Consider the following 27,689-nt stretch of genomic DNA (forward strand, 5'->3'; position numbering starts at 1 on the left):
GCCATAATTAAGGAAATAGATGTAGCATGAATTGTTAAGAAAATCTCGTTTATGAACCACGAAATTAATTTGTAAGTAAGTATATGTAGTCAATTAACGAACGCTTCAAGATGGCTTCAGTCAGAGCTTAAAAAAAACATGACATGACAGCTGATGGGAACTATATATTGAGAACTTGAGAATCTTTAGATACTCTGCAATATGTTTATGTTAAATTATTTTAATTCGTTGAATTCATTAAGTTTTAAACTGTTGCCCTGGTGCTAGAGATTAAGTAGTTAAAAAAGTAGCCCTTACCTAGAAGGGAGAAGTTAATACCGCTCGCTAAGTTTCCGTATGTTGTTCTCGACTTGAGTGAGTAATTATGGAGTCTCTGTCGAAACAGGAGTTGATTTCGACGATTACGAAGCAAGCAGACCAAATCAAGCGCTACGAGTCCAGACTTAGAGGTATAAACTACATTCAATAAGCGTCACGTACTTAATACAGGCAGTCGTAATAATATTGTTAATGCACCAGATGTTGTTATTGAATTGTATGTGTGTTGTGGACATTTCAGATGTTGTGGCAGCATATAAAGGGTTGGCTAAAGAGAAGGAAGCATTGGAGATCAGTCTCAAGGCTTTAAACAAAACAGAAAATGCAGCTGAAGGAGGTATTTGTTGTTTTTATTTAATAGCACTAAATACATTTTCCTTACCTTTTTTTCTTACCTTTATTTGCAACTGGGCCCCTGTACTGTAGGGGACTGCTGGCGCCATTTTCTAGTTGTTAGTAATTCTGCTTAAGATGTTTAAATCAGGGAACAAATACTGGAATATTTTTATTGCAAATTAACTAGTATTCAATATCAGTATCTTGGTTGTCTATGTATATTTTTGCACTTAATTTAGCTAATTTGATCAATCATTATCCTTACCTAAATGTGAAAGCTATGAGATATTTTGATTTTTAGTTATACTGGTAATAGTCCCTGGTTCAAATTTATGGGTTTGTATCCTAGTACCTACCTAAGGGCTTATTATTGTGTGTTCATCACAAAGATTTGTTCCCATTAAGTATCTAAGTATGTATCTGCATAGTACCCATTATAAACTTTGTTCACTAAGGGGCTAAGTCAGTGCATGTAAGATAGTTCCCCAAAGTATGTTCTCCAGTTACAGATGATTCAGTGGCCGCCCTGACTGAGTCCTTGTCCACGCTGACTGCGGAGAAGTCCCGGATGGAGGAAGCATTCCAAGCCGACAAGAAAGTCACAAGGGAAAAGGTTAACCTTTAGGTTTAGCAGAAAAATACTATTATTCAAAGAAATAGATTCAAATTTTCTTCTGGAACAACAGCTCACTTGCTCTAGCCGTCTAACCAACTAAGCTATTGATATTTGGACACACTCGGCGAATCATTCTGTCACTTTAAATTTGATGATGTCTTTGAATCAGACTCAAAATTATATTCTTTTCCATTTTTCCTTTTAAGAAATTATTATGTCTTAGTTATTTATAAATTTTAATTTCGATTTACCTATGTAAAATGTGGTTTTCAGTATGAAAACATGTTGTCTGCAATGCGAGAGGAAACCAAAGCGATGATACAGCAACACCAGGTTGAAGTCAACAACCTGAAGGCTAAAATAGCCTACGAGATACAGGAGCGAGAGAACGAGAGGGCAGATCATGCAGCCATGTTGAAGTAAGTTATTGTGTAGGTCAAATAGTGAGAACAAGGAAAACAGAGAAACTGTACACAATCTTCTTTTTTGCTATTAACAAAATGATTGTTTCAGGGAACTTCACTTGAAACTAAACTCGGAAAGGAAAACAAAGGAAAAGTTGGAAGACAAAGTTGGACAGTCAACGGAGGCTCAATGTAAGTTGTTAATATTGTTTCAAAATATTTTCTTTAATTAGCTAATAAATAGTTACGACAGGGAATTTAAATTTTGTAAATAAATAAAACCGCATCAAATCTAATTTACCCCGCAATGTAATGGATCACTCAGGGGCTCAATTGAGCCATAAAAAAAAAATGTTTTTATTACTCCAACAGCAATACACGATTGCAAGTACAAATAATAAATTGGTTGTATACAATTGAATTCATAGGATAACAATAACTTAGCGTAATATGTTGGGTTATTTTTGAAGTACCTAAATTTTTACGATTTCTATGATAATACTATTTTGTGGTAATTTTCCTTCTCAAACTTTTCACACTATATTTATTTAATTAGGTATCATGAACTCTTTACATCACATCAAATCAAATCAAATCAGCTCAACATCACATGAAATGACTAAAATAGCACGTAATAAATGATATCATTCTATAACACAGCGTCGCAAGCGGAGCTAGAAAAGCGAGTGCGTGACCTAAGCAGCTCTCTGGAGGCTGCACAACGACGGCTACAACGCGCAGAGGCCCGCACCGTGGAGACTCCGGCTCTACTCGTGCGGCTGCAGAACAAGCTCGCTCTGGTCGAGCAGAGCCACTCCGTCGCCATCAGAGAGGTCAGTTGTATGTAGTCGGCTGGATGCCTTGCTTTTTTAATGCTAAATCCAGCAAATCATGCCACTCCAAGTTAGTGTTTTCATTCTCAAATATCTTCTCTCTTAACTACCATAGGTTTTCACAATATAAGACCAAATTCAATGAATTATTTAATCAGTCTTCTTATTAATCATACTTTGCCTACTAGTATGAAGTACTACACAAACCATCAAAATTAAAATAGTGTTTAAATTTCTACAAAACTATCTCTTTTTCCGAATGTCGAAGTCTTTCGAGCGTATGTATGTCTTAATTCTACGGCACGCCCATCTGCCTACATCGTTTTAGACAATTGACGTACCTATAAGGTGTCACGACGTAGGTCTTCATTTATCTTCGTTGTGAGTGACTTATTTATTAAAATTGTTAAAACAGGAGCAAATAAAAGTGAAACGCGCCGAAGAATCAGCTCGCAAGATCTGCGCGCGCCAAGAAGAAAGAGTCGCCCTCCTAGAAGGAAGGGTGGCGGAGCTGTCCGCCACCGTCGGAGAGTACGATGCCAGGAGGCGGAGGGACCAGCAGCTCATCCAGTCACTCCAGGACGCCATGAACGGCAGGCTGGCGGACATCAATGTGCAGAGTAAGAGATTTTTTTCTTTTACCCTATTTGAGTGTTCCACTGCTGGGCAAAGTCCTCGCCCCTGGTTCTCCATAACTCCCGATTTTGCGCTTTTTCCGGCCAGTTAAGGAAGGTCTCAAAGTCGTCTCACCATCTCCGCCTGGGCCTGCCTCGTCCACGCTATTCCGTCGGTATCCACTTGGTGGCTAGATAGCCACACACTAGGCTAACACAGATGTGCCCACCTATGGACATCGGATGCATGGGCGTTTTCACTAAATCGTGCACCAGAATGAAAAAAACGACTTAAAAAAAAAACATGTTTTTATGCTGAATGTTCTAATCTATAATGAAGTTTATTTACTAAAGTTACTAAAACTGTGATGAGTCCCACATAAATACGCTTAGTTTTTTAATTATTGATAAACGAACCTGACAGTGTAGTCCAGACTGGTCAGTTTTGTAACAATCTAATTTTTGTTGACACTCTTTAACTACAAAAGTAATTAGCAATATTTTGCATTTCTTTTGCTGCAAATGACTTATATTTTCATATAAACAGGTCGTTCCATATAACAAACAGTTATTATTGCCTGAAAATAAATTTTATTGTCAGTTTTGTAACGATTGATACCATTATGTTATTTATTTTGTTTAAATTTCGATTAATAACTATTTTGAAAAAATCGTTTATAGTTGCATTTCTTTTAATGTATATTTTTAGGTAGTTCTCTACAAAACAAAACCATGGGTTAAAAGCTTATAGAAAACGAAATAGAGACCAAACAAAGCAACTGAGCAAGTGGGACAGTTACAAAACTGACAGGCTCAAAATTCTTAGGCTGGGGTTACATGATGCGGTAAGGTAATGAGAAAACTGTAAATATATTAATTCGTTTTATTATAACAATCCAGCAAAGTATAACAATTTTAACACATAGATATCAGTGAATAAACATGAATCAAATTGATATAAAAATAATAAAATCATTTATCCATATATATAATTTTTTTTGATAATTTTATACGTTTTCATTTTGAGTATTAGTCGTGTGTCGATAAATGGCAGTAAATTTACTGTGACTACAAAATTTACAATGACAGGACCCCTCTATTCTGACGATATCGAGACTTCGAATGGAACGCCCATGTAATACCACCCTATAGACTTCAGTTTTGTAACATTGTCGGTCAGCCTATACGTAACGGAGCGATTTGTTACGAACCTGACGTCACGTTTTTCTACTTTACTACAATCATAATTCGGTTTATAGAAACTTTATTTGTCTAAGAAATTACAGGAATTTCACTTATAAGACTACATAAAAATAGTTAACTTAAAAATTATAAGTTACGCAATAAGCAAGCACTTATGACAATGTTCAATAATAAGTAAGTAAGTAAATATTCTTAAATACACAGTTGCATTTGGATTTAAACTAATGATTCAAACACACAGAATAAAATTAAGATTGGACTCTAATGGTCTTAACATAAGGTTTAGATTTAATTGGTTAGTAATAGGTACATGCGAGGGTATCTTTTTTGTTCGACTCATGGCTGCCAGCCTTGTTTACGCCTTGTTTAATTTAACACTGAACTCATCTTACATAATATATTTATGTTTTTATAAAAAACAGTTTCCAGCTTATCAATTTCCACCTATAATATATGAACATTATGTAAAAGCTAATATTATTAAAGATAATTGATCACAAACCTGACTGACGAAACGTGTACGGTCTGCAGTCCACTGACAGAAGTTCACTTCACAACACCCTGTCACGTACTGGCGGTTTAAAATTGTTTGCCGTTTAATCACGTGTTATTAATGTTGCCATTCCCAAAATTTTATGTGGATTAGTAGAAATTTAAATGTAGTTTTGATCGTTACTAACCTGACGTGTCAGGTGGCATCACTTTCAAGCAATGTTATTTAAATTTAGTTTTTAATTCAAATGCAGCAAGGTTCAATTCAAAACCTTGTTCATGTCCCCCGTAAGACTCTTTAGATTCTAGGTAACATTTAAACTCGACAGCTTTAGTAAAAAAAAATTGCACGATGTAACTTGCAAAACCTTAAAGCTAGGGTGGGACACGTTAAAAACCGGTATCTTAACTGTTTCAAAAATATATTATAATTACATTATGCTTATCTTAACTAAAACTATTGACGAAACCATTAGTTAAATATGTGTTCTATGGGTATAAATGATTAAACTCAGGAAAAAATTATACATAACGGAGTAAAAAAATTTTGAACACAGTGACATCATAAAAACGGGGGGTGTCCCTAAAAGTGAAAACGCCCGCATGCGGTAGACGTGGCCGGCCCAATCCCATTTGCTGAGAGATCTCAAGACATTGAATGAATTAGTTAATTTAATTTTATAAGAAGTATAATTCCATTAATTCCGTGTGTATGAACTATAAAGCATATGTAAAAATGACTTCCCTAAACGCCCTCTTATTTTGTTTCAGAGGAACCTCAACAAAAGAGCGAGACAGACAACGAAAAACTAGCAGACAGCGAATACCTCCAAACACTAATAGACAAAATACACATATTAAAAAAAGAACTCATTTCCGAAAACGAAAAACTCGGGAACCCCATCGACTTGACCAGCATATTCAAAATGGACGCCTACGAAAACGTTCACACGAAATGTATTGAAGAATATGAGAGTTTAAAAATGGAATTCGAGAAGTATAAAGCAGAGAATGTGAAGAAGGAGGAGGTGGATGTGAAGAGTGAGATGGAGAGATTGAAGAGCGAGAGGGCGTTATTGAAGGAGAAATTGGAGACTTACGGCATGATGCTGGAGGACGAGCGGCAGGATAAGGCGGAGGCCATTAAAGCCGGTGAAGAGGTATGGAGTTTATGGCATATGCAAATTATACTATTAGTGTTGAAGTTTTCTATTTATCTTAGCCGCAGTTTAGACAGTTTATGATGCTGTAGGGCATATTAACTATATCAAGCCTTAATATGTTTGATAATTCGTTTACCACAACACATATGGCGATTGGCGTCTTACAGCAACATTTACACCTTAACTCAAGAAGTACACTTGGTCACCTTTGCGTTCTCAGTACATTATAAGATATGAGTTCATCTGAAGATTATATTAGTTTATAAAAAAATGTGGTATAATATAAAGATATTTTTTTTTCCTTATAGAAATTAAAGTCTCAACAAGACTACCACAAAGAAATAGTCTCAGACCTGAAGACGCGCATCCAGAGCCTCGAGAAACAGGTGGCCACCCAACGCGACAGATACGCAGCCCTGCTGGAGGAAACCGACCAGTACATACGAGCCAAGAACGATAGGTCTCGGAAAGTCAGCGTCGAGAACTACAAGGAGGGACACGGCTTGCTCACTGTGAGTTTATTTGTGTATCTGTGTATAGTGTGTGTACACCTCGCGCTCCGTGACTGCGCCGCGCGGGGCGGGGCGGGCGGGGGCGGCGGGCGATAGTATAATATAATGTCCCTTCACCCGACGAGATAGATACGCCGCACTTTTAGAAGAAACCGACCGATCGAGGAAAGTCGAAATTGAGAACTAACTCGTAGACAAATTTCCTCCTCCTCGAGTCGTAATCTTCAGTAATGAGGGTCGTGACCTCCCTTCTGGATCATTCACTGGATGGATCATTCTCTCTCACGATTTCTCTCCATCTGGTTCTGTCCTTGGACAAATTTATGGACAAATTTAGAGGAACGCAAAAAAAAGTTTAGTTACTGGATTGCAGCAACGAAAGTAATTTCATAATTAGTAATTAAACTTATTTTTTACGTTCCTCTTAATTTGTCCATCTATTAGGAGGGTGACGGAAAAGTACAATCAGAAAGAAAACATTGCATCGAGAATGAAATGTTTGTCAAAAATGTAATGTTTGTCAGGAGGTGACGGCGCCGCCGCACATGCTGCACTACGCGCACGAGCTGGCGCGGAAGGACCTCGACATCTCGCAGCTGCGCAAGGAGAAACACATACTCGAGGGACAGTTCAGGTCGTTACACTACTAATAAATGTAGCCGGATCTACTATCTGCCCCGCTTAAACTAATTACTTTTCATTTAAAAACTACCCCTTTACAACCCCTTACCCGTATTACGCCAAAAATCCATCCTATTCTCCCAAAAGCGCCTTACATCACTTTGGAAAAGAGCTGATACTCTTCAAACGACTGGATCGATTTTTATTAAAAGTAGCTAAGATAAGAACCACGGCAAGAAAACTCGCGTCCACCTAATAAAAATCGCATCGTAATCGGTCCATTCGTTTGAGAGCTATGATGCCACAGACCAACAGCGTTGCGGATTAAAAATCAATATTTTAAATAAAAATTGAATGTAAACATGTGTGTAATATTACAGAGATCATCAGCGTGACGCGACCATAGAGAAGGAGCGATTTAAAGAAGTGATCAGAACGCTCAAAGAAGAGATAGACAGGTAAACCATATAATATAACAATTTATTGTAATCAAATTATTTGGAAGTGACGTTAAAACTTACAAAAAACAAAACCAGATGATATCAAGGGTTCAGTTTTGCTCTAATTTCGACCGCAACCGTTCCTTTGACTGAAACATTAAGCCGAAACAGAAATTTCGAGCCGACACTAAAAAAATCCTCTTTTTAAATATTCCCTGATTATAATTCTTCATATTCTCAGAAGGGCCGTGTAACATAGACATTCAATTGTGTTGTAGGCTGCGAAGAAGCCAGTCCCGCGAAGGCGCCAACCTGGAGTACCTGAAGAACGTGGTGATGGCGTACCTGCTGTCGACGGACTACGCGGGCCGACGGCACATGCTGAACGCCATCGCCGCCGTGCTGCACTTCACCGCCCGCGAGAAGGACATGGTCATATCCACATTATAAATGTATAATGTTTAGATAAAATAGGTTGTGAGCGGCGGCAGCTGACGTACACGAGGCTTCATGATGGCGCACGGCCATTCTGGCGACCTACTCGTACCAACCTAATCCAATGAGGAAAACATTCAGCCAGGGATACACTAGGGGACAAATGTCTCACGACACGTGTCGCCAGCGACGTCGGATGAAGTGGCACTCATGTGTACCCTGGCTTTATGGAAAAAAAATTGGGAATTGATTATAAATTTTCACCGATATTATACTAGTGAACAAAAATTTTACTTTCAGAAAAATAAAGAAATATTTGGGAACAATCGTTACAAATTGTAGATCGATTTTTTTGTACATAACATAACACTTTGATTTTTCATTCATTAAATACCAAATTATTACTAAAAAGAGATCATCGATAAATAGAGAAACTAAGATGACATATAGTATGTGTACGTTGTCATGTTGTGTTAGTATTGTTTTGTTTATGGTATTAGTCCAATATTCGATTTACATGCAATTTCAAATCATTGCACCTTTCTTTAGATATTTAGATTGAGATCTTGGGAATGTATAATGAAACCTGATAAACTATTTTGCTATTATGATATGAGGTTGTATTTAACTATATCGTTGCTTATCATGAAAAGTGGTATAAAACAAAATACAATGCCATTAGATTTTAAATCTTACCAGCAAAATATAGAATATTAAATGCAATAGCATTTCATTTTGAGTTGTGCCACTATTCATGATAAGCAACGATATCTTTCTTAACTTATTGTAACTGTTTAATTGTTTCTGTTAAAATGACTGCAAATAAGTATTATATGAATTGAATACATTCCTAATTTATTGATACAAAACTTGTTTTTATTTTCATTGCGTTTATCTTTGGAGCCGCAGAAATTTGAAACTACATTCAATTAGATAAAGTGGGTACTTTACAGTTAAATATATCCTTATCTTGGACCTAAGTTTCTAGGCTGTATTAGTCTTACTTTGATCATAAGTCCAAAAAGTTCATACTTTTTGCGAATGAGACTCAAACTTGGCTTATCGACGTCGATAAAGGAGCTTACTTCCCTTTTAAAGGGCGGCAAGACCCGTGTTGCAAACATAAGGCGATTCGTGTAATCGTCTGTCTCTTATATCACAAAAAACCGCCTACAAACTAAACAATATTTTCCCTTGTTCAGTAAAACAGAATATGTATCAGCAACAAAATCTCTCGGAGCCCTAAAAAGGTGTTATGCAATATTGAGGGCATAAAGAGGCGTGCGCGAAGTGCCGACCTCAGGTGGGGCGTAAAGTTTTTACGTGCGGCATAAACCCGCCCAATCATTCCGATGACGCGTGTGTAAACTCGGGGACTACGGAATAATAAAGAATGCTATTATCTTGTTAGGGATGTTAGCCGGACGCTAGGACGTCTTAATGAGTTTTTCCTATTTTTTGGACACTAGACTCCTTTTCAGTGAAACTTGCTTGAGTTGCATACTGTGCATGTCATATTCGAACGTTTGGGCGACCCCCAATCTTCATCTGTTATAGCTAATACTTATTTCTAGTTAAATTATAAACATGTGCCTATCTCTATGTACCTACATGATTTTTACATCACTATTGTTCATGAGTCTTGGTCGTATACACACCTACATTACTCAGGTACCTATACAGCGTGTGTAGGTATTTATACTCAGTGCCGGATTTACCACTAGGCTGAGTAGGCTGAAGCCTAGGGCGGCAGATTTTAGGGGGCGGCAAATTTGGGTCAAGAAAATATTGTACGTGCCGTTCAGATAGGGTCGACCAGAAATTATTTGTAAAATTTAAATAACAAGCATTATTTGTCGATTTTGCCGCCCTCTGTCATGTCGAGACCCTTTATATTGAGACAGATGGTCAGTCGGACAACAAAGTGATCCTATATGGGTTCCGTTTTTTCCTTTTGAAGTACGGAACCCTAAAAAGGTAGGCCTAGACCTACTATTTTCTCGAAAAAATTTCGCGCTCGTTACGCTCACGTTTCCATTTAAGTACCTACATATTATTTATGACCCATCTGACCACATTGTAAGTTTGGGATGGTCGTCGATTCTTGTGTCCTGGTAGTATAATGCTGGGTTCCGTTTTTTTCCTTTTGAAGTACGGAACCCTAAAAATGGGATCTATATCTGAATCCCTACAATCTTTTTTTCCCTAATTTTGGTTTCCCTATTATCGAATGGCCGATTTTTTTGTCCTAATATGTTTTTCCCTAATGACAGTTTCCATATTGAGTATTTATCCTAATATTATGTAGCATATTTCTTTTTTTGCCAAATTATTGTTAGGCCTAATAATTATATATCCTAACCATCATGTTACCTAATTTTACTTAACCTATCGTTGCTTGGCCTAGCACTCGTATGCCCTAATTTTGATTTCTCTGTTGCGTTTAGTTTTTACAATGGTCGCAGTTCTAACCTAACCTAACCTTCTTTTGTGGCACCAGTTCGTTTTTGGGAGGATCACAGTTCTAACCTAACCTAACCCACTTTTGTGGCAACAGTTCGTTTTTACAATGGTCGCAGTTCTAACCTAACCTAACCCACTTTTGTGGCAGCAGTTCGTTTTTGCGAGGGTCACGGTTCTAACCTAACCTAACCCACTTTTGTGGCAACAGTTCGTTTTTACAATGGTCGCAGTTCTAACCTAACCTAACTCACTTTTGTGGCAACAGTTCGTTACCATTCATTATGGAAAGTAATTGTTATGATAATTGATCAATAGGAAAAGTAACTGTTATGACAATTGTTCATTAGGGCAATAGCCATTAGGTCAAAACAGTTAGAACATGTTATTTTATGCCAAACATTGTTAGGGATTTCGAAGAGTATGGTAAAAAACATTAGGGATCTTGATAGTTATGGTACAAATGTTTAGGACAAATGAGTCTTAGGCTAACCATTACATTATGGAAAATAATCTTTATGAGAATTGATCGTTAGGACATGTGCCCATTAGGACAAACCAGTTAGGGCAAGAGACTTTAGGACAAACGTTGTTAGGAATTCAGAAGGACACCCCTAAAAATGTACCTACCTACTATATTCTCGAAAAAATTTCGCGCTCGTTACGCTCGCGTTTTCATTTAACTAACTACTTTTTTTGTGACCTATCTGACCACCATCTGACTACATTGTGAGTTTGGGATCATCGTCGATTCTTGTGTATTCGTGGTATTGAATCTCACTAAATTGTTCCGATCTCATGCCGAAACTCAGGATGGATAGAGAGCTCTCGATATCAGATACAGGGTTTTCACCACAGAATGAGGGATATTAGCACGGCCTGTGTAATACGTATCCCTACTACTCTGCAATCTGCATAGCAATGATTATCATTGATATGCAGCATTAATAGCACAGAACCTAGTGAAACGCCAGCGGTAATGTTCACACTATCGGAGCAGCTTCCCTCTACTATACGGCTGATATGCGTCTACCGGACAAAAAGCTAGCGATCCATTTGTATAGCATAGTCCCTCGAGCAGACTCGATGCCAGACCCGACAGAACTCCTTAGCTATATCCAGCCTGACTGCCAGCCTCACCTTGTTTTCAATGGCAAAAAACCCAGCCGTACCCACCATAACACCAGATCAGGCAAATATAACGAGGTCGCATCGCATCGTCATTAAGTGACAAAAACGGCCCATATATATCTGTATCTAAAATGTGACATTAGTGACGTCACCTTATATGCATTTTAATATGGCTATGTTGCGTTGTACTAAAAAATTAAACGCCTCTGATTGGAAAGTAATTTAAAAAACCTATAAGCGAGGCGGATAGGGGCGGCAAAATCGGCATAGCCTACGGGCGGCAAATGTCTAAATCCGGCACTGTTTATACTGTATGATTATCCGCAGTTTTTACCCTTCACTCGTCTCTTACATAAGCTATGTTACGCCGCGAAGAAAGGCTGGTTTTATGAAATTTTAATTAACAGGTGAAGTTTTGGTGGTTTTTGGCAACGCGCCTGACTTTGTTATGAGTTGACGCCACCTATGGTTTTGCATATATTTTTTAAATAAGTTCGTTTTAATTCATACATCATACAAAGGCGCTTATACACATACAGCCCGCGTGATGGTAAGCGGCGGACGGAGGACATCGTAGCCAATAGACGCCTGGAACACGTCCGGTGTTACGGTGTTAGGTACCTACTTATTATATTTAATGTCTTGTCAGTGTGGAAAAAGCGGAAAATATTAATAAACACAGATCTAAAATGGTCAAGCAAAGATAACTGAAGTATGCAAAAGTGAAGCCACCACGTGGTATATATATATATATATATATATATATAAACGGTTCATGAGTGTGATGAGTGTGAAAGAAACAGACTACTTACCTACAAAAATGAAATAACGTGATCAATCTTGTGGTTCATAGCGGCCGCTAAGACGTTGGTAAATACGATCGGACGGTATTGCATTAGGTGTAGGTAATAGGTATGATTAAATCATGGAATATACATAAGTAGGTACATACCTTTATAACCATCCAATGGCACTTAACATCATTTTGATGTTTATCGCACTTTAATATTTTATCATCGGTTTATTTATTTTTATTTTTTTTTTATTATTAAGGTTCACCAACAGTGGCAACAACAACTTATGCACTAAGTAACACACTTGCGTACTATTCAATTATGATTGCGCCACCAATTACAGGCGAACACAGCATGCATATTACTTACTCTAAACATTTTAATAATTACTACATATGATGCCTAATAAGTCTAATAACTAAATACATAAAAACTAAACAATAAACCTAAAATCTACAAAATGGAATGTCAAGAGGCACTTCAATCGGGAATCGAAGTAAGTTTCTTTTTAAAACTATACAAGCTGTCATAGTATATATCCAGCTGGGCATTGTGCTTGCTAATTTTATTATACAAGCGCGACATGCGGGGCACCGGTGAGTGGGAACCAAGTTTAGTGCGACAAAAACGCATGCTAAACAGAGGGCAGGGGTAGCGTGGAGTGCGGGTTGGTACTTTAAGCGCGAACATACTTAGTAGGCTGGGGCAGTCTACTTGGCTGTTGATTATTTTGTATAGGAACGTCATGTCCAGCATTTCTCTCCTACATTCTAGTGATTTCATATGGAAGCGCCTAAGTCTTTCTTTATATGACGTTAGTTTCGGTATTCTGTTTCGGTAAGCCAGGTGTTTGGTAAATCTTTTCTGCACGCGTTCGATTCGGTTGACATGGATTTTGTAAGTAGGCGTCCAGATAATACTGCCATATTCAAGTTTACTTCTGACGAATGAGTTAAATAGCTTTATCAGAGTAGAGTTTTTCTTAAATTCTTTCCCAGCCCTGAGTACAAAGCCCAGCGCCCTGAATGCAGCGTCAATCATGGTGTTAATATGTTTATGAAACCGCAGTTTGCTGTCCACAGTAACGCCGAGATCCCTGATCTCAGTCACTTCCTGCACATGTTGGTTCATGATTTTGTATTTTGTTTGTAACTCGTTCCGCTTCCTATGGAATTTAATATGGTAACATTTTGTGGGATTTAAATGCATTCTATTGAAGGCACACCACTCCACCAAGGACGTTACATCGCTCTGCAATTTTTCAGCATCGGCGGGGTCTCTAATGATTCTCGTGAGTTTTAAATCATCGGCAAACAAGTACACATTAGAAAATTTAAATATGGATGTTACATCGTTGATGAAAATGTTGAAAAACAGAGGGCCCAAGTTCGATCCTTGGGGTACTCCTGAAAATGCTACGAACTCACGAGACTGCGCGCCCTCAATAACCACAGTCGATGGCCTATCCTTCAGGTAAGACCGACACCAGTCATACAATGATTGACATTGTTTCAAATTGGATGGTGGTAACTATTCCTTTGGCTGTTGTGTAATAACATTAAAAAGCAGAATGCGACAGTAGTTTTCTGTATAGGTTGTACCTACATACCTACTAAGGGGTTACCTACGCTATTTCGAAAGATGTTTTGCCGATAGTTGTTTCGTCGAAGACCTTTTATCGAATCTACTTTTAGACGAAAGCTTGATCAATCGAAGGTACCATTCATCGAAATATCATTTCACCGACAATGCGTTTTGTCGAAAGCTTAAAACATCGAATATTCATTTTATCGAAACTTTTTTAGACATGATATTTCATCGACATTTGAAGTACCTACTTACCTACAAACTTATGCAATGTTTTATTTTATCGAAAAATGGAATCTTGACCGTTGCGAGGGTTTCAAGGCACAAGGGTTAAACAAATTTACAGAATAATTATTTATTTCCTAGCAAAAAATCTTGTAAAACTGGAAAACCGAGTAATAAATATAAAATAGTGTATATTTATTGGGTACTAGATACAATATCGTATCCAGACGTAATATTTGACCTATCTTAAAGTTACTAAGGGCACATCTGGCGTCTTTCGAGCGTCGGCGTCTACAATTCTATGGCCGACGTCGACGCAACGTCGACGCAGCGTCGACGCAACTGCGCAGCGACGTCATTTTCCATAGCGCTGGACCGACGCCGACAGACGCCGACGCTCGAAAGACGCCAGATGTGGGGGGGGGCCTAAACTGAAGTACCGACTAAAGAAGTGAAGAAGTGAAGTATACACTATTTTATATTTATTACTCGGTTTTCCAGTTTTACAAGAAATTTTGCGCATGTAGCTGACTTTCACGACACAGGCATAGCCTAGTGTGGAAGTCGTCGATAATTTTCATACTGTATTAAGCAATTCTTCTTGGTTAATAAATATTTTTTACTTTTACTTTTACTTTACCTTTTTTGCTAGGAAATAAATAATTATTCTGTAATAGAAACCCTCGCAACGGTCAAGATTCCATTTTTCGATAAAATAAAACATTGCATAAGTAGGTAAGTAGATACTTCAAATGTCGATGAAATATCATGTGTAAAAAAGTTTCGATGAAATGAATATTCGATGTTTTAAGCTTTCGACAAAACGCATTGTCGGTGAAATGATATTTCGATGAATGGTACCTTCGATTGATCAAGCTTTCGTCTAAAAGTAGATTCGATAAAAGGTCTTCGACGAAACAACTATCGGCAAAACATCTTTCGAAATGGCGTAGGTAACCCCCTACTAAGAACCCAGCACAGCTATTGATGAAATGATTAAGTGTTGAGGTGTTGGTTCTGGTGTTGATTAACTACCGGGTCCATTACGTGACAAAGAGTTGAGGCTCGTCGCGGTGTTGTGACCACATTTTACGAACTTTAGTGGATGAGCATCTTTATAAATCTTTTATCTTAACTTATCTTATCTTTATCGACGCCTCTGTAAAATGCTTCCACCGGCCAACCCCATTGTAATCGGCAATTCGCACGTAGCCTCAGTGGCGGATTTGCAGTCTTTGCCACCCTAGGCCCCAGGCCCTGTAGTAAGTACTTACTATTACTAGCCGCCCCTTTCAGGGCCCTCCATATCGACTGCCGCCTTGCTGTCGCACCTAATATCTGGGCGCCCTAGGCCCGGGCCTGCTGGGCCTTAAGGAAAATCCGCCACTGCGTAGCCCACCGTAGACGTAAAACGTAAAAGAAGTAATGCAATAGGTAGGTTATATTAAGTGAACGATAAAAGCGCGTATTCCAAAATTATTCTAATTTAACTTAACAAACGCTAAACTCTCATAGTCACCCTACACTGTCATCGCAATGATAGATGTGGCATTTTCTCGCTACCCCCACAAACATTCAAACTATTCCTGCCATTCCGAATGGCGCCACTGACGTTCCTTCCCATCGAAATTCTAGCCAAAAACGTTAGTTCTGAATTTCGCCACCCGCTTTTATATGTTGGTAATTTAACAAACGCGATCCGTCAAACAAAGTTGGTGTTTACTTAAGTTAATTTGTGAAGGTTATGGGGTTGATAATAATTTACGAGTATAAGGTAGCTTTCGTAGGTGTTTTGACAACAAATTGCACGACAGGTAAGTGGAGTTTTGTATTAAATAAATAATTAGACGCAATAACCAAATTGAGGCCTAATCAGATGCGAAATTCAGCACGGCTATATGACTTTTTTAAATTTATTTTTCAGAAAAGTATGGTACATTTTAAAATTATATTAGGTTCGCCAAACTTACGTTTAACGGCCGTGTATATCTGGCTAGCACGCATCATTTTTGCCGGAGCTCGATAAATAATTAATTGGAATCAACAACTCTTTATGCTTTTGAACTGGTTTTGATACGACCTTCAAGATCCGCCTGATCTTACTTTTACTTTCATTTTATTTCGCATGCACCAACCATGCGTGAACGACTTTTAAGGTTCAGGATAAAATCAAAACCGCAACACTAGCGAGCGGTAGGTATACAATACAACCTCTAAAACCATTATCCAGGCAATAGCGAGATAGTTTCAATTACAGCGTTTTTCCGTGGCCCGTGCCAACGCGTGGATGTTTGCGTGGTACACTGCCCGCATCGAGGGGTGAGGCGAATACATACTTAGAAGGCATACGAGTACTAGGTATTTAATACTCTCTCGTTTTTCCGTGGCCCGTGCCAACGCGTGGATGTTTGCGTGGTACACTGCCCGCATCGAGGGGTGAGGCGAATACATACTTAGAAGGCATACGAGTACTAGGTATTTAATACTCTCTCGTTTTTCCGTGGCCCGTGCCAACGCATGGATGTTTGCGTGGTACGCTGCCCGCATCGAGGGGTGAGGCGGATACATACTTAGAAGGCATATTAGGTATTTACCTAATACTCTCTCGTTTTTCCGTGGCCCGTGCCAACGCGTGGATGTTTGCGTGGTACGCTGCCCGCATCGAGGGGTGAGGCGAATACATACTTAGAAGGCATACTAGGTATTTACCTAATACTCTCTCGTTTTTCCGTGGCCCGTGCCAACGCGTGGATGTTTGCGTGGTACGCTGCCCGCATCGAGGGGTCAGGCGGATACATACTTAGAAGGCATACTAGGTATTTACCTAATACTCTCTCGTTTTTCCGTGGCCCGTGGCCCGTGCCAACGCGTGGATGTTAGCTACCCGCACTGCACCGAGTGAGCTAGTATTTATACCGGTTGAGACGAGTTATTTACCTAAGTAGGAACGTACCTAGCTGCCTAATCGGTATAAATACTAGCTAGAATTTGTACTTGGTACTGATAAGTATCAAACACGGCTGGTCACTAGCTAGTAATTAAATCGCCTCGTGCCAAGAAACTGTCGATGTGACACGTCGCGACCAGATGTGGCGGGTCGATACGTTTTGGACGAGGAATACGAGGATACGATATATTATTTAGTGTCTACATAAGATTCATATACTTATTCTGTTCTATTAAATAATTAAAGATAATTATTATTAACTAACCTCGTCACCGCGATTTCGTCGGCGTAGAATAATAATTGAAGTAATGAAAAATACCCTACCATGTCCTTTTCTGTGGGTCGTAAACTAGCTGAAGTTTTCTCAAGTGACCATCCACCCCTCCAAAAAAGTTGTACAGATTTTGAAAAGGTTAATTTGTTATTATCACGCAGTGACTGTATTTTTTCGTCCATAGGTATTCCTATTTTCCATGAGCACGGAGACACTGAATTAGTCCGGGGCCCGAATCTGCAAATCTGTCGTGAAAAATGTCCAATTTGGGCCTCGTATGAAGGAACGGCGTGACGGGAAACACAAGCGGGGCACGGCGCCGTCACTCGGCGAATTAGGGACCCGTACTTGTAACTTGCAAATCTCGGGATAGGTATTAAGATATAGTTTTATATACTGTTTGCCGTGAAAAATGTCCAATTTGGGCGGGCCCTATTTGAGGGAACGGCGTGAAGGGAAACACAAGCGGGCTCGGCGCCCTCACTCAGCGAAGGGGCCCGTATACAGAGTAGAGGTCACCAACGCGTCACCACACACTAATACGTATTTGTGTGTACTCTGCACTTCTTCTTCTTCCGACTAGTGAAGGTATCACTCATTATCTGACTAGGTTTATTAATACCATTTTAGTTACAAAGTCACCTTGTACGTTTTTCACAGCGCAACGCAGCGTATGCACCCTTGTCCAAGCGCCCTGGCACGGTGCGCGAATATAAAATCTGTCCTTAATGCGTCTATCTTTTTACAGAGCGTCTAGACTGTGCTACTAATCTACAGGGATTTTATGTCTTTTAATATTGTGTCTGACTTCGACAAACCAGAGAAAATGGACTTTGGTGTTTCAAGCGACAGCTTAAAAGAATATGTCTATGTTTTATACACATTATTATCGCATATAATTAAAATTAGTGCTAGTGTGCACGCTGTGCACAACGTTCAATTTGATAAATAAAACCAAGTGTATCAACGGATAGGTCGAAAAACTAACGTAGCGAGAAAAACCCCATCTTTCTTCAAAACCACGGGGACAATGCCTTCCTCGTAATATCAGCAGGTAATTTTACAACTTAACTATACGCGATTAACTACAGTTTTCGTTAATTAAATAATAATAATGAGAAAATGATGTGTTTGAGCGGTCTGTTTTGCGAACTTAGGTACTTTAAGTAGTAGGTACAAAAACGTGTATAGGTACTATCGTATTGCGAAATATTGTAGCCGCGTGGCATGTGAAGAACCTATAATAGACAAACTCTCTCTACGGAACCTAACCTCTCCGCACCTCTCCGCTTGACTCAAATGACAGATTCCCACTGATCACTCAGCACGCCACGCCAGCCTCGTATTATGCTTACTGGTTTTTTCGTCCCGTTTACCCCTAAACAAATGGGATACTTCCATCTCTGTCTAGCTCAAATCTTGTGTGATTTAGTGCCGTCAGCCTATCCCTGAATAACTGGCAGGTCACCATGGTTGCATGGGATAAAAGTTTCTTTTTTATCGCTTTATCAGGTTGAATTAGGTGCACTTGAATTATACATATATTACTCGGATTATAAGACACTTGAGGAATTTATTGTAAGTACAGGCCTCATCATCAAATTACCATCGGGTACGTTAATGTGTGGAACTAGCTTCTGCCCGCGACTTCGTCTCCGTGGGATGAAATGATGAAGATATACCTATGTATAAAAATTATCGTCTGTCCTATCTTGAGTATCTTGGGCCTAAAACTATCGGCGCGATTCGGGAAATGTATTAGAGATTAACTAGATAACATATAGTAAAGATATGCGACGTCCCAGGGGTAAAGGTACCCTATGGCGGTTGGCGTTTACGCTATTATCAACGCCGCCCCAATATTATTGCGGCACTATGCGACGTAAGCGCCGGCCGCCATAAGGTACCTTTTTCTGTGGAACGTCAATATCTTCACTATATTTCATATCTAGTGAATCTCTAATTCATTTCCCGAATCGCGGCGCCAGCCGCCATAAGGTACCTTTTGCAGTGGAACGTCACATATCTTACTATTTCATGTCTAGTGAGTCTCTAATTAATTTCCCGAATCGAGCCGTATATCGATTCCTCAAAATGTATGGGATTAAGCGTGAAGAGAGAACAGACGTGGATTGCGTTTTACCCCAAAACTACCCACGTTTCAAGATAGGCATTAAAATACTTCAACCGACGTCATCCGATATTTCACGGAGACATATTTAGAGATGGCAATATGGCGGCCGTGCTCGCAGCTCGCAAGCAAATGCATTTTTATGCAGATCTGGCTCAAACAAATGCGGGCTTAGAAACGAGCCGGGGTCGATTCCAGGTTAGCAACTTGTTATGGTTTGGATGTGGTTTTGATATAGCCTTGACGATCGTCACGCAGGCCAATACGAACGGGCACCTGACATACACCGATAATTGAATCATATTAGAATCATATATCAGCAGGCGTGTCTCACTCCGCGATTTCGTCGCTTTGCTACAGGTAGCTAAAAGTGCGTCCGTTCGGCCCCAATTTTGGGGTTTGCCATAAGCCGCGCGTGGCGCTGTCGCCACCTAGCGGCCATATCTGTGCTGATCGTAACAGACGCGTTTTGTTAGAGAGTGAGTCTTCTGTACTTAGTACTATTATTTATTCTGTGATATCAGTTAGCTGTCATTCGCGCGTTCATTTTGATCTGACTTGCCCGTAGGTACATGTATTAGTGCGAGCGAGACGGCCGCGCGAACGATGGCTACCTTGCTGATATGATTCCAATATAATTTAAATATCTGTTTGATGTGTTTGATGCCAGGTGCACGTTCGAATTGGCCTCATAATTATTTCTGCGCACTGCTCTCACGCACGAGTCACACGACTTTCAACTTCATTACACATGCACCAATTATCGTGACTCGTGAGCGATCTTCAAGGTAGTATCACAATGAGATCAAAACTATAACAAACTGTTAAAGGTGAACCGGGCTCCCGTTTGATTTCTGTGGCCGGACGGACGGAGCTGCATGAGCACAAATGCACATATTGTTTGCTATTTGTTTTATAGCTTTCGTGACATTGGTTGATAGGTAAGTTTTAGTTTAGAAGATATTGTTCTAGGCTACAGCTAAACGCTACGTGACTGCGCAGCTAACACGTTTAGGTAAGCATCGGTCCCAAGATTATTTACCATATTAGGCCAGATTTACATACTGAATAGTGTTAAGTACGAGTTCATATATTTGCTATACTTGCATTTCGTAGCTAATGTGTAAATCGGGCCTTAACCCTTATCTTGGCAAGGCTCAAAATATCTTAAATATAAACATTTATTTAGTTTTTCGTCACCTATTGAGCATACTAGATTATTAAAAAATAAGGAAAAAAATCCAGGATTTTCCAATTTCGGAAAATCATATGTACCTATCATATTTGATACAGTGCCAATCCGTCGACAAAATAGTTACCTACTTTTTAGAAAAAAAATGCGGATTTAAATAAAAATAAAACATGTAATGCAACAGAAATTATCATTTATTGCTAATTAAACGCAATCCAAAGCATCAGATAACTATTACACCTGTAAAAATAAATTATATCTACGAATACCTGATCACATGGGCGGAAAATTTGATCCCGTAAAGTTTCAATAAATCCGTTAGCAAAAAGTTGAGTAAAATATGAAAAGTAAACAAATAATTTCAAAGTCAAAAATATTTTTTTTTTTCACTTTTTGGGGCATTTTTGCCATGCACAGATTTTTCCGTGCTACGGGCTACGGCGTAGCAATTATGCTACAGCGTACGAATATACAGTTAAATAACATCTAGTACTTAAAAAAAATCAAAGTTCAATGACTAAATAATACGACAACTAATATTAAATACTTGAAACATGTTTTGTAACCCCACAAATATAAAAAAATAATAAAAACCTGTAAAACTATTTTGACGACAACTTGGCAATGTATTAAATGTAATACAATCCTTTCGATATGTACATTTCCGAGTTCTTGGCAATGTATCAAATATAATACATAACAGTTTTATGTCAGGTGTCTGTGTATTAAATGTTTTTAAATTCGAAAGCATTGTAAATATTTATGCACTAACAAATAGTAAATGCATGCAGAAATAAATGCAAAACATCCAGTGCGAACCGAAATCTGTTGTTTCCGTGGCGCCATGTTGATTATTACTAACTAATTTACAATGACACTTGTGTCCATTATTTTTTTCTATAAGTAAGGAGGGTACCTCGACTTATTGAGGGCAGAATTATTTTGTTAGGTACTACAGTGAATCTGCTAGATTTTTTTAAGTTCCATGTATCACGGGTGTTACGATGCCAAGATAAGGGTTAAAGACAAGTCTATAACTTCTTTATATTGTCTTCTAGCCTGTAGTGCGCTATGCGACTGTGACTAACTTGCTAACGTGTCGTCCGAAGACGCGATGCGTCCTTAGCATATTTAGACCAGGTTTACATTTACACATTGATTAATGTTAAGTACCAGTTCATTTATGGCACACCCACTGTCAGTAGAAAAAGGCGCAAAATTCAAATCTTTCTATGGGAGATCAATCCTTAGCCTATTTTTTTTAATTTGCGCCTTTTTTTAGGGTTCCGTACCGCAAAAGGAAAAAACGGAACCCTTATAGGATCACTCGTGCGTCTGTCTTTCTGTCCGACTTCCCCCCCCCCCTTTATCTCCGAAACTACTGGGTCTAAGATTTTGAAAAAAATACACAAAATAGTTCTTTACCTATAGATGGCAGGAAAACCTATTAGAAATGTGCAGTCAAGCGTGAGTCGGACTTAATGTACGGAAACCTTGGAACGCGACTCCGACTCGCACTTGGCCGGTTTTTTTTACTGACAACGCGGGTGTGCCAGAGTATAATTGCTTTCGCATTTAAAAATGTGGCATTTGGGCAAAAGGTCAGGGCTAGGACTTCTTCTATATATTGTCTTCTAGCCCGTAGCCGAGCGCTATGCGACTGCGACGTTTACGTGTCGCCCCGAGACGCGATGCGTCCTTAGCATATTTAGGGACAGTTTCCCGCAGCCGCATCCTTTGAATTTTTCGCGCAACGTTGGCACTATGCCACAGTGGAGTCGCTATTTAACAGTAAGACCGGGACTTGGTTTCGAACTTTCTAACTTAATTTATATCGCTTTATCAGGCTGAATTTGGTGCACTTGATTCCTTAAAACCTTGATGAAGTTTTGTTATGCTTGTTTATTTCTTCACTGAATTAGGTCCGGGTACGTTAATATGCGGAATACTGAATATTTAGAATTGTTCTTTCTAAATGTCTTATAAAGTGTGGAAGTGTCTCATGTGTCATTGATGAAGTCTTAGTGAGGTCTGATGAAGACCATAATGGAACGCTCAATGACAAGTATTTCAAGTTTGGCGATATGTTCGCATATGTATGCAGTTTTCCTGACGACGTTTTAGAACCTTACGTACTGCTATAATCTGCCAACTGCGCTGTCGCTTCAGTTTTACGAGTACATTTGAAACCTAGGCGTCGGATTTGCAAGTAAATTGAAACTTTATACAGCATGTCCCGAAGTGCGGGCCACGCGTGTAAACGTAATCGCGCAATTTACATACCGTTGCTCATATCCTGGAGGGAATTTCAAATTCCTATTTTAAATGACGTTTTGGAACTGATGGAAATTAGAGCCGGGTTTTGAATATGAAAATTGAAATTAAGATTTGTTGGATCTTACTTTTTATTGGTATTCGTTGGTGTTGTATATATCCTTTAAATAAAAATGATCTGCTTTGAGTTTATTTTAACGTAAACACAAAAGGCACTCAAGTTTTTTTAATGATGCCCTACATCGATATCTAACGATAAACGCACAGCATTTCGTATGTGATTGATATTAGTTTCTGTAGATCTTTGCATAGTTTGCGAGTACTTTATTCCTCAGCCCTCGGCAGTAACCATACATTTTCGCAGATAAACCAGCACCTGTCATAAAAGCGGCGTAAACGTCCTGTATACGTCGCGAGTGTTGCCACATTGTCACTTTACGACGCACCCTGTATGCGCTATTCAGTTAAAGTGAAAGGCTATGAACCAAGTCGAATGTATTGAGAATATTTTAATTTTATGTTGAATTTCTGACAGCAACAGTCTTAACTGGTCATCCGTGGGCTTTAAGAGGATAGGGGAGCACGGCTTCTCCATACAAAGGTAGTCCTCGTTTTCCTCCCAGGATACTGATATTATAGATAATATAACCATAGTTATAGTTCGTTTTTTTTTAGCATTAGAAAGAACTTGCAAGAAGGTAAGCGATCTTGACATGTCTTTTAATTGAAAAATGCTTTTTAAAAACCAAAAACTATTACTTATGAAAGCAGAAGAACGCAAATGATCGAATTAAATTCATAATTGTTACATATTTGCCGTAACTTATTTTTAAAATGTGTTTTTCAATTAAAAGACACATCAAGATTGTTTACCTTTATTCTAATGCTAAAAAAAACGAGGTATAAGTTCGTTTGACTTTTTCCGATTTTTTTTACTATAAGAGTTAGGAGCGAAAAGCAAATTTCAAACAAATTTTTAAAAGCTCTCTTATTAGTATTAAATTCGTAAAATAAAAAACAATGTTGACTCCCTCACCTCTCCTGTCATCTGCGCTTATCTCCACCTCAGTGGAAAGAGCCTTACGACTACTATGTATTTACACCCTTTTTACCAAAATTTATTTATCTACCTACAGTAAGACAGTGCATCCATCCCTTTGCCGAGCAATCCACGTAATGTAGGCTCGCGGGTCGCGCGTGCCTTTATTATTAACATGATAACCCTACCACGCTGTCACACGATATATCACAAAGTCACAAGCGCGATAAAGAACGCGACACACAGACGGACAGTTCGGCTAATAAACAGTACGGTAATATTCTAGTAGTACGAGACTTGGGCAACGTCATTACCAAACTTAAAAGGAGTTGGGCAGGAAATGTTGTCAGGCTTTGATGGCAAGTGGATCAAAATGTGGCCGCTTTCGGATGATAGTAAGCACTTGGAGTCCGTTACCTCGTTGAGTGAACGACATTCGGAGATACGCGGACCACTTCTGGAAGAGATTTGCTCAAAACCGGGAGAAGTAACTTACACGAAGCTCTCTACTCTAGGCCTGTGTTCAGCAGTGGGCGATAAGACGCTCAAACAATGATGATAGCGATGATATCGGGAATTAATCATATCTCAGGATTAACTGTGGGATTGGTCTAATAAATCTCCATGACACTACAACGTAGCAACGCTGCGAGTGTGATGGAAACTTTTGGACCAGGCGTAGGTAGGCGTGTGTTAGATGTAAGGTGGATGTAAGATAATTATCTTTTTTTGTTTTGTGCGGGACACCCAATATAGTACATAGGATAAACTATTACGTTACAAAGTTAAACATTGTGTGATGTACATGGGTACTTATGTAGGTAAGTACTTACCTCAGTTGCAGGTGAACTCATCATTTTAAAGTCAAGTTTTTTAAAATATTTATGATTCGATCATGCTTTAAACTCAAAACCAGCTGTAGCTTAGTGCACTCCAGGGCACTGTGTCACAAAGTTACGGCTACGAAATTCAACCGCGAGTGCACGTCATAAAACTCGTATCAGCGACTCCGGACAAAGCGCGGCCTGCCTTCCGGCCGCCGCTCGTGTGCAACCCGCCCACCGCACTTACTAAACAAAGTAATGCTATATTATCACAGAAAAGGGGTTGGTCTGTGTATATTATACAGTATATTATTATACACTCTTCTACAAGCTCCAAGAATATCGCCTCCGGTGGTTCGGCCACGTTTGTCGCAGGCCAGCCGACTACGTAGGAAACATATGCATTAACCTAGCCCTTGACGGCCCCCGACCCCAAGGGCCTTGGGCCAAGGCAGACCAAAAAAGCTAGGTAGAAGAAGAGTCTTCTACACTAGGTACCAGAGCTTTATCCTGCCCCCTGGTATGTTGGCATGTTCACATTTTCATTCATAAATCTAATAACTCTTGGGTTAATTATAATTAAAACAATTTGTTATTGCACCATACAATGCATTCGTAACACAGTCGGCGCCATGACAGCTGACGAGTCAACACTTCATTTATTTGGACACCACAGAGCCCTTTAACTCCTTAAACCTCCCGGCTGATCCTTCTCATGTTTGAACTTACAAAACACGAAATGGCGCACCCCCAGTTCGCTTGGACGATTATATCAACTGTAGTTTTGCTGAATTTACAATACCTAAACATAAATATAGAATCCACTGACATAGTGACAAAAAATTTAGCTTAAGAATCCGACTCGAGAAGGGATGAGGTACCTACTCTCGACCTATGTGACACTCCAATTAGCATGATAATTTTACTTTCTATAGCCCATTATTACTGACTATTAAATTATGGGGGAATCTTTAACTTAAAGTGGCATTCTAATCATTCTATGGAACTTGCTAACTATGTAAACAAACCGCCATATTGAAATTGTCAAAGAATGATGAATTTACTAGTGACTTTTATTTACATAGCAGGTTCTATAGAATGACACTTTTTTGAACAGATTAGTTAGTTATATCTAAGTACTGTGTAGCCACTGTGGGCGACAGCCGACCCGCGGACCACAACCGACCATATTTATCTCATAGATGATCCTAAGTTTTAAATCCGATACTTAAGTTGTAATAGCTAACAATAAAGATCTTGATCACCGTAGGTAGCCTAAGATCTAGGTAGACTATGTATTATGCCTAAGTTGTAATGTTATTTGAGACCTAACTGAACCATTAATTTATAATAAGTATTAGAACCTATCTCTATCCCAGCCATAATAAGAATGAGTCATAAATTTGCCTACATTCAATTTATATTTACGTGGTTGAGCCATGCCACGGCGTTCTGTAATTGGTCGAGAGTAGAGCGTAAGAGTATGTGTGTAGATAGGTAAACAAATGGTATTTTCCCCAAAATAATTGGGGAAAAACTTTGGTACTCATACCTACTTCAGGCTTAGAACTGCGGCTAGAAGTACGTATGACAAACATTGTGGAAAATGGTAACGGTTATGATCTAGGTAAAATCTAGACGCACACTTCTCTCCTCGAACCGTAGGACAAGAAAAAGTGCATAACAAAAGTCATTCTGGCAAACTTTGGCTCATTGAATTTAGACCTTGTAGCTAGACCGTAATCATTCACTAGTTTAAACTATTACCAGCATATAGAACGTAATTAGACCCATCTAAAAACATATAGTTATATAGCCGAACGATTTAGCTCAAAGTAGGAAACCTAGATTTATACTAAATTGAAAGACAAAAACGCTGGCAAATACGTCTAAACTTGTGCATTTTTACCAAAGAATATAAGCCAATCACGATCGAGAGACCGAACGCGTTACTTGGTGCGACATAGTTCTAAGAATGTCGCGCGCCCGTAATTACCGTAAAGAGAGCCGCTCTTACTCGATCGACATTGGCTATAATTCAGTGCTCGAAATCATACAAATACGAGCGGACCCGGAAAATCGAGTTAGTTACGATCCAGGACCCGAACGAGAAACACGCGAACCCAAGTGACCTGACCCTAGGCCCTAAGCTAGAACCTAGACCAGTTGTGATCCGTTTAAACTCATATTTAAGTGAACCTTTTTAATTGTGAACCTTGCAATAAGAACTTTTTCATATCAGACACCTTTTATTTGAACTTTCTCTTACGATCCGAACCTGAGCGAGCTATCGTAGATGCTAACTGTAGGCGACCGTCACCTACAGCCACATACCAGTAAAACGCAGATTGGCGCAACTGTTGCGGCCAATACGGAGACAGCGGTATAAATTAAAGACAAAAACGACAGATGCGGTTGCCAGAAAAGTGCGGCGGAAACATACGGGGTGACAGTGGAGTCTGGGCCGCCAAAACATTGTACATGAATTCACTATCTGATATTGTGAGCCGGTATTCTAATAGTCGACCACATTAAACAACATTAGTAGTACAACTCGCTTGAATTGCATTTGGGAAACTGCGTCATATTTTCTTGTCCAATTTTCTTATGTGGCTGAAGACCAAAGTATTCGAGCAGTGTGTGTTGCCATTTGACAGCTATGTCCTACGGAGTGGCTCAGAATGTGGAGCGCTTCTATTGGTGCTTTAGAAAAAGCTTCCGAATACTAGACGAGCCCGACGGCTGCGTTTAGCTACTGCATTAAGAATGTATTGAGATTTTATACAAATAATACAACACTGAGGAATTAACTCTCTTTTGAGGT

General features: G+C 39.1%; 1 protein-coding gene across 2 annotated transcripts; it reads left to right on the plus strand.

The window, feature by feature from the left end:
* The first annotated feature begins 152 nt into the window (after positions 1 to 152).
* Positions 153 to 8,798, plus strand: LOC134669962 (GRIP and coiled-coil domain-containing protein 1). Of its 2 annotated transcripts, none has more exons than XM_063527641.1 (12): positions 153 to 449; positions 560 to 655; positions 1,158 to 1,267; positions 1,544 to 1,689; positions 1,784 to 1,866; positions 2,335 to 2,507; positions 2,923 to 3,127; positions 5,588 to 5,976; positions 6,288 to 6,491; positions 7,016 to 7,125; positions 7,493 to 7,570; positions 7,831 to 8,798. In XM_063527641.1, exons 1-12 carry the CDS (start codon positions 365 to 367, stop codon positions 8,000 to 8,002), a joined length of 1,851 nt encoding a protein of 616 aa, XP_063383711.1. In that variant the 5' UTR covers positions 153 to 364; the 3' UTR covers positions 8,003 to 8,798. The 2 variants fall into 2 exon arrangements, with proteins under 2 accessions (XP_063383711.1, XP_063383784.1); XM_063527714.1 differs by having other exon boundaries at positions 1,164 to 1,267.
* The last annotated feature ends 18,891 nt before the right edge of the window (positions 8,799 to 27,689 follow it).

Source organism: Cydia fagiglandana, chromosome 1 (assembly GCF_963556715.1).
Source record: "Cydia fagiglandana chromosome 1, ilCydFagi1.1, whole genome shotgun sequence".
Lineage (NCBI taxonomy): Eukaryota > Metazoa > Arthropoda > Insecta > Lepidoptera > Tortricidae > Cydia > Cydia fagiglandana.

Coding starts and splice junctions, on each gene's coding strand:
- LOC134669962 (XM_063527641.1), top strand. CDS start 365: ATGGAGTCTCTGTCGAAACAGGAGTTGATTTCGACGATTACGAAGCAA. Junction 3,128..5,587: donor GGCGGACATCAATGTGCAGA/GTAAGAGATTTT, acceptor ATTTTGTTTCAG/AGGAACCTCAACAAAAGAGC. Junction 7,126..7,492: donor ATACTCGAGGGACAGTTCAG/GTCGTTACACTA, acceptor GTAATATTACAG/AGATCATCAGCGTGACGCGA.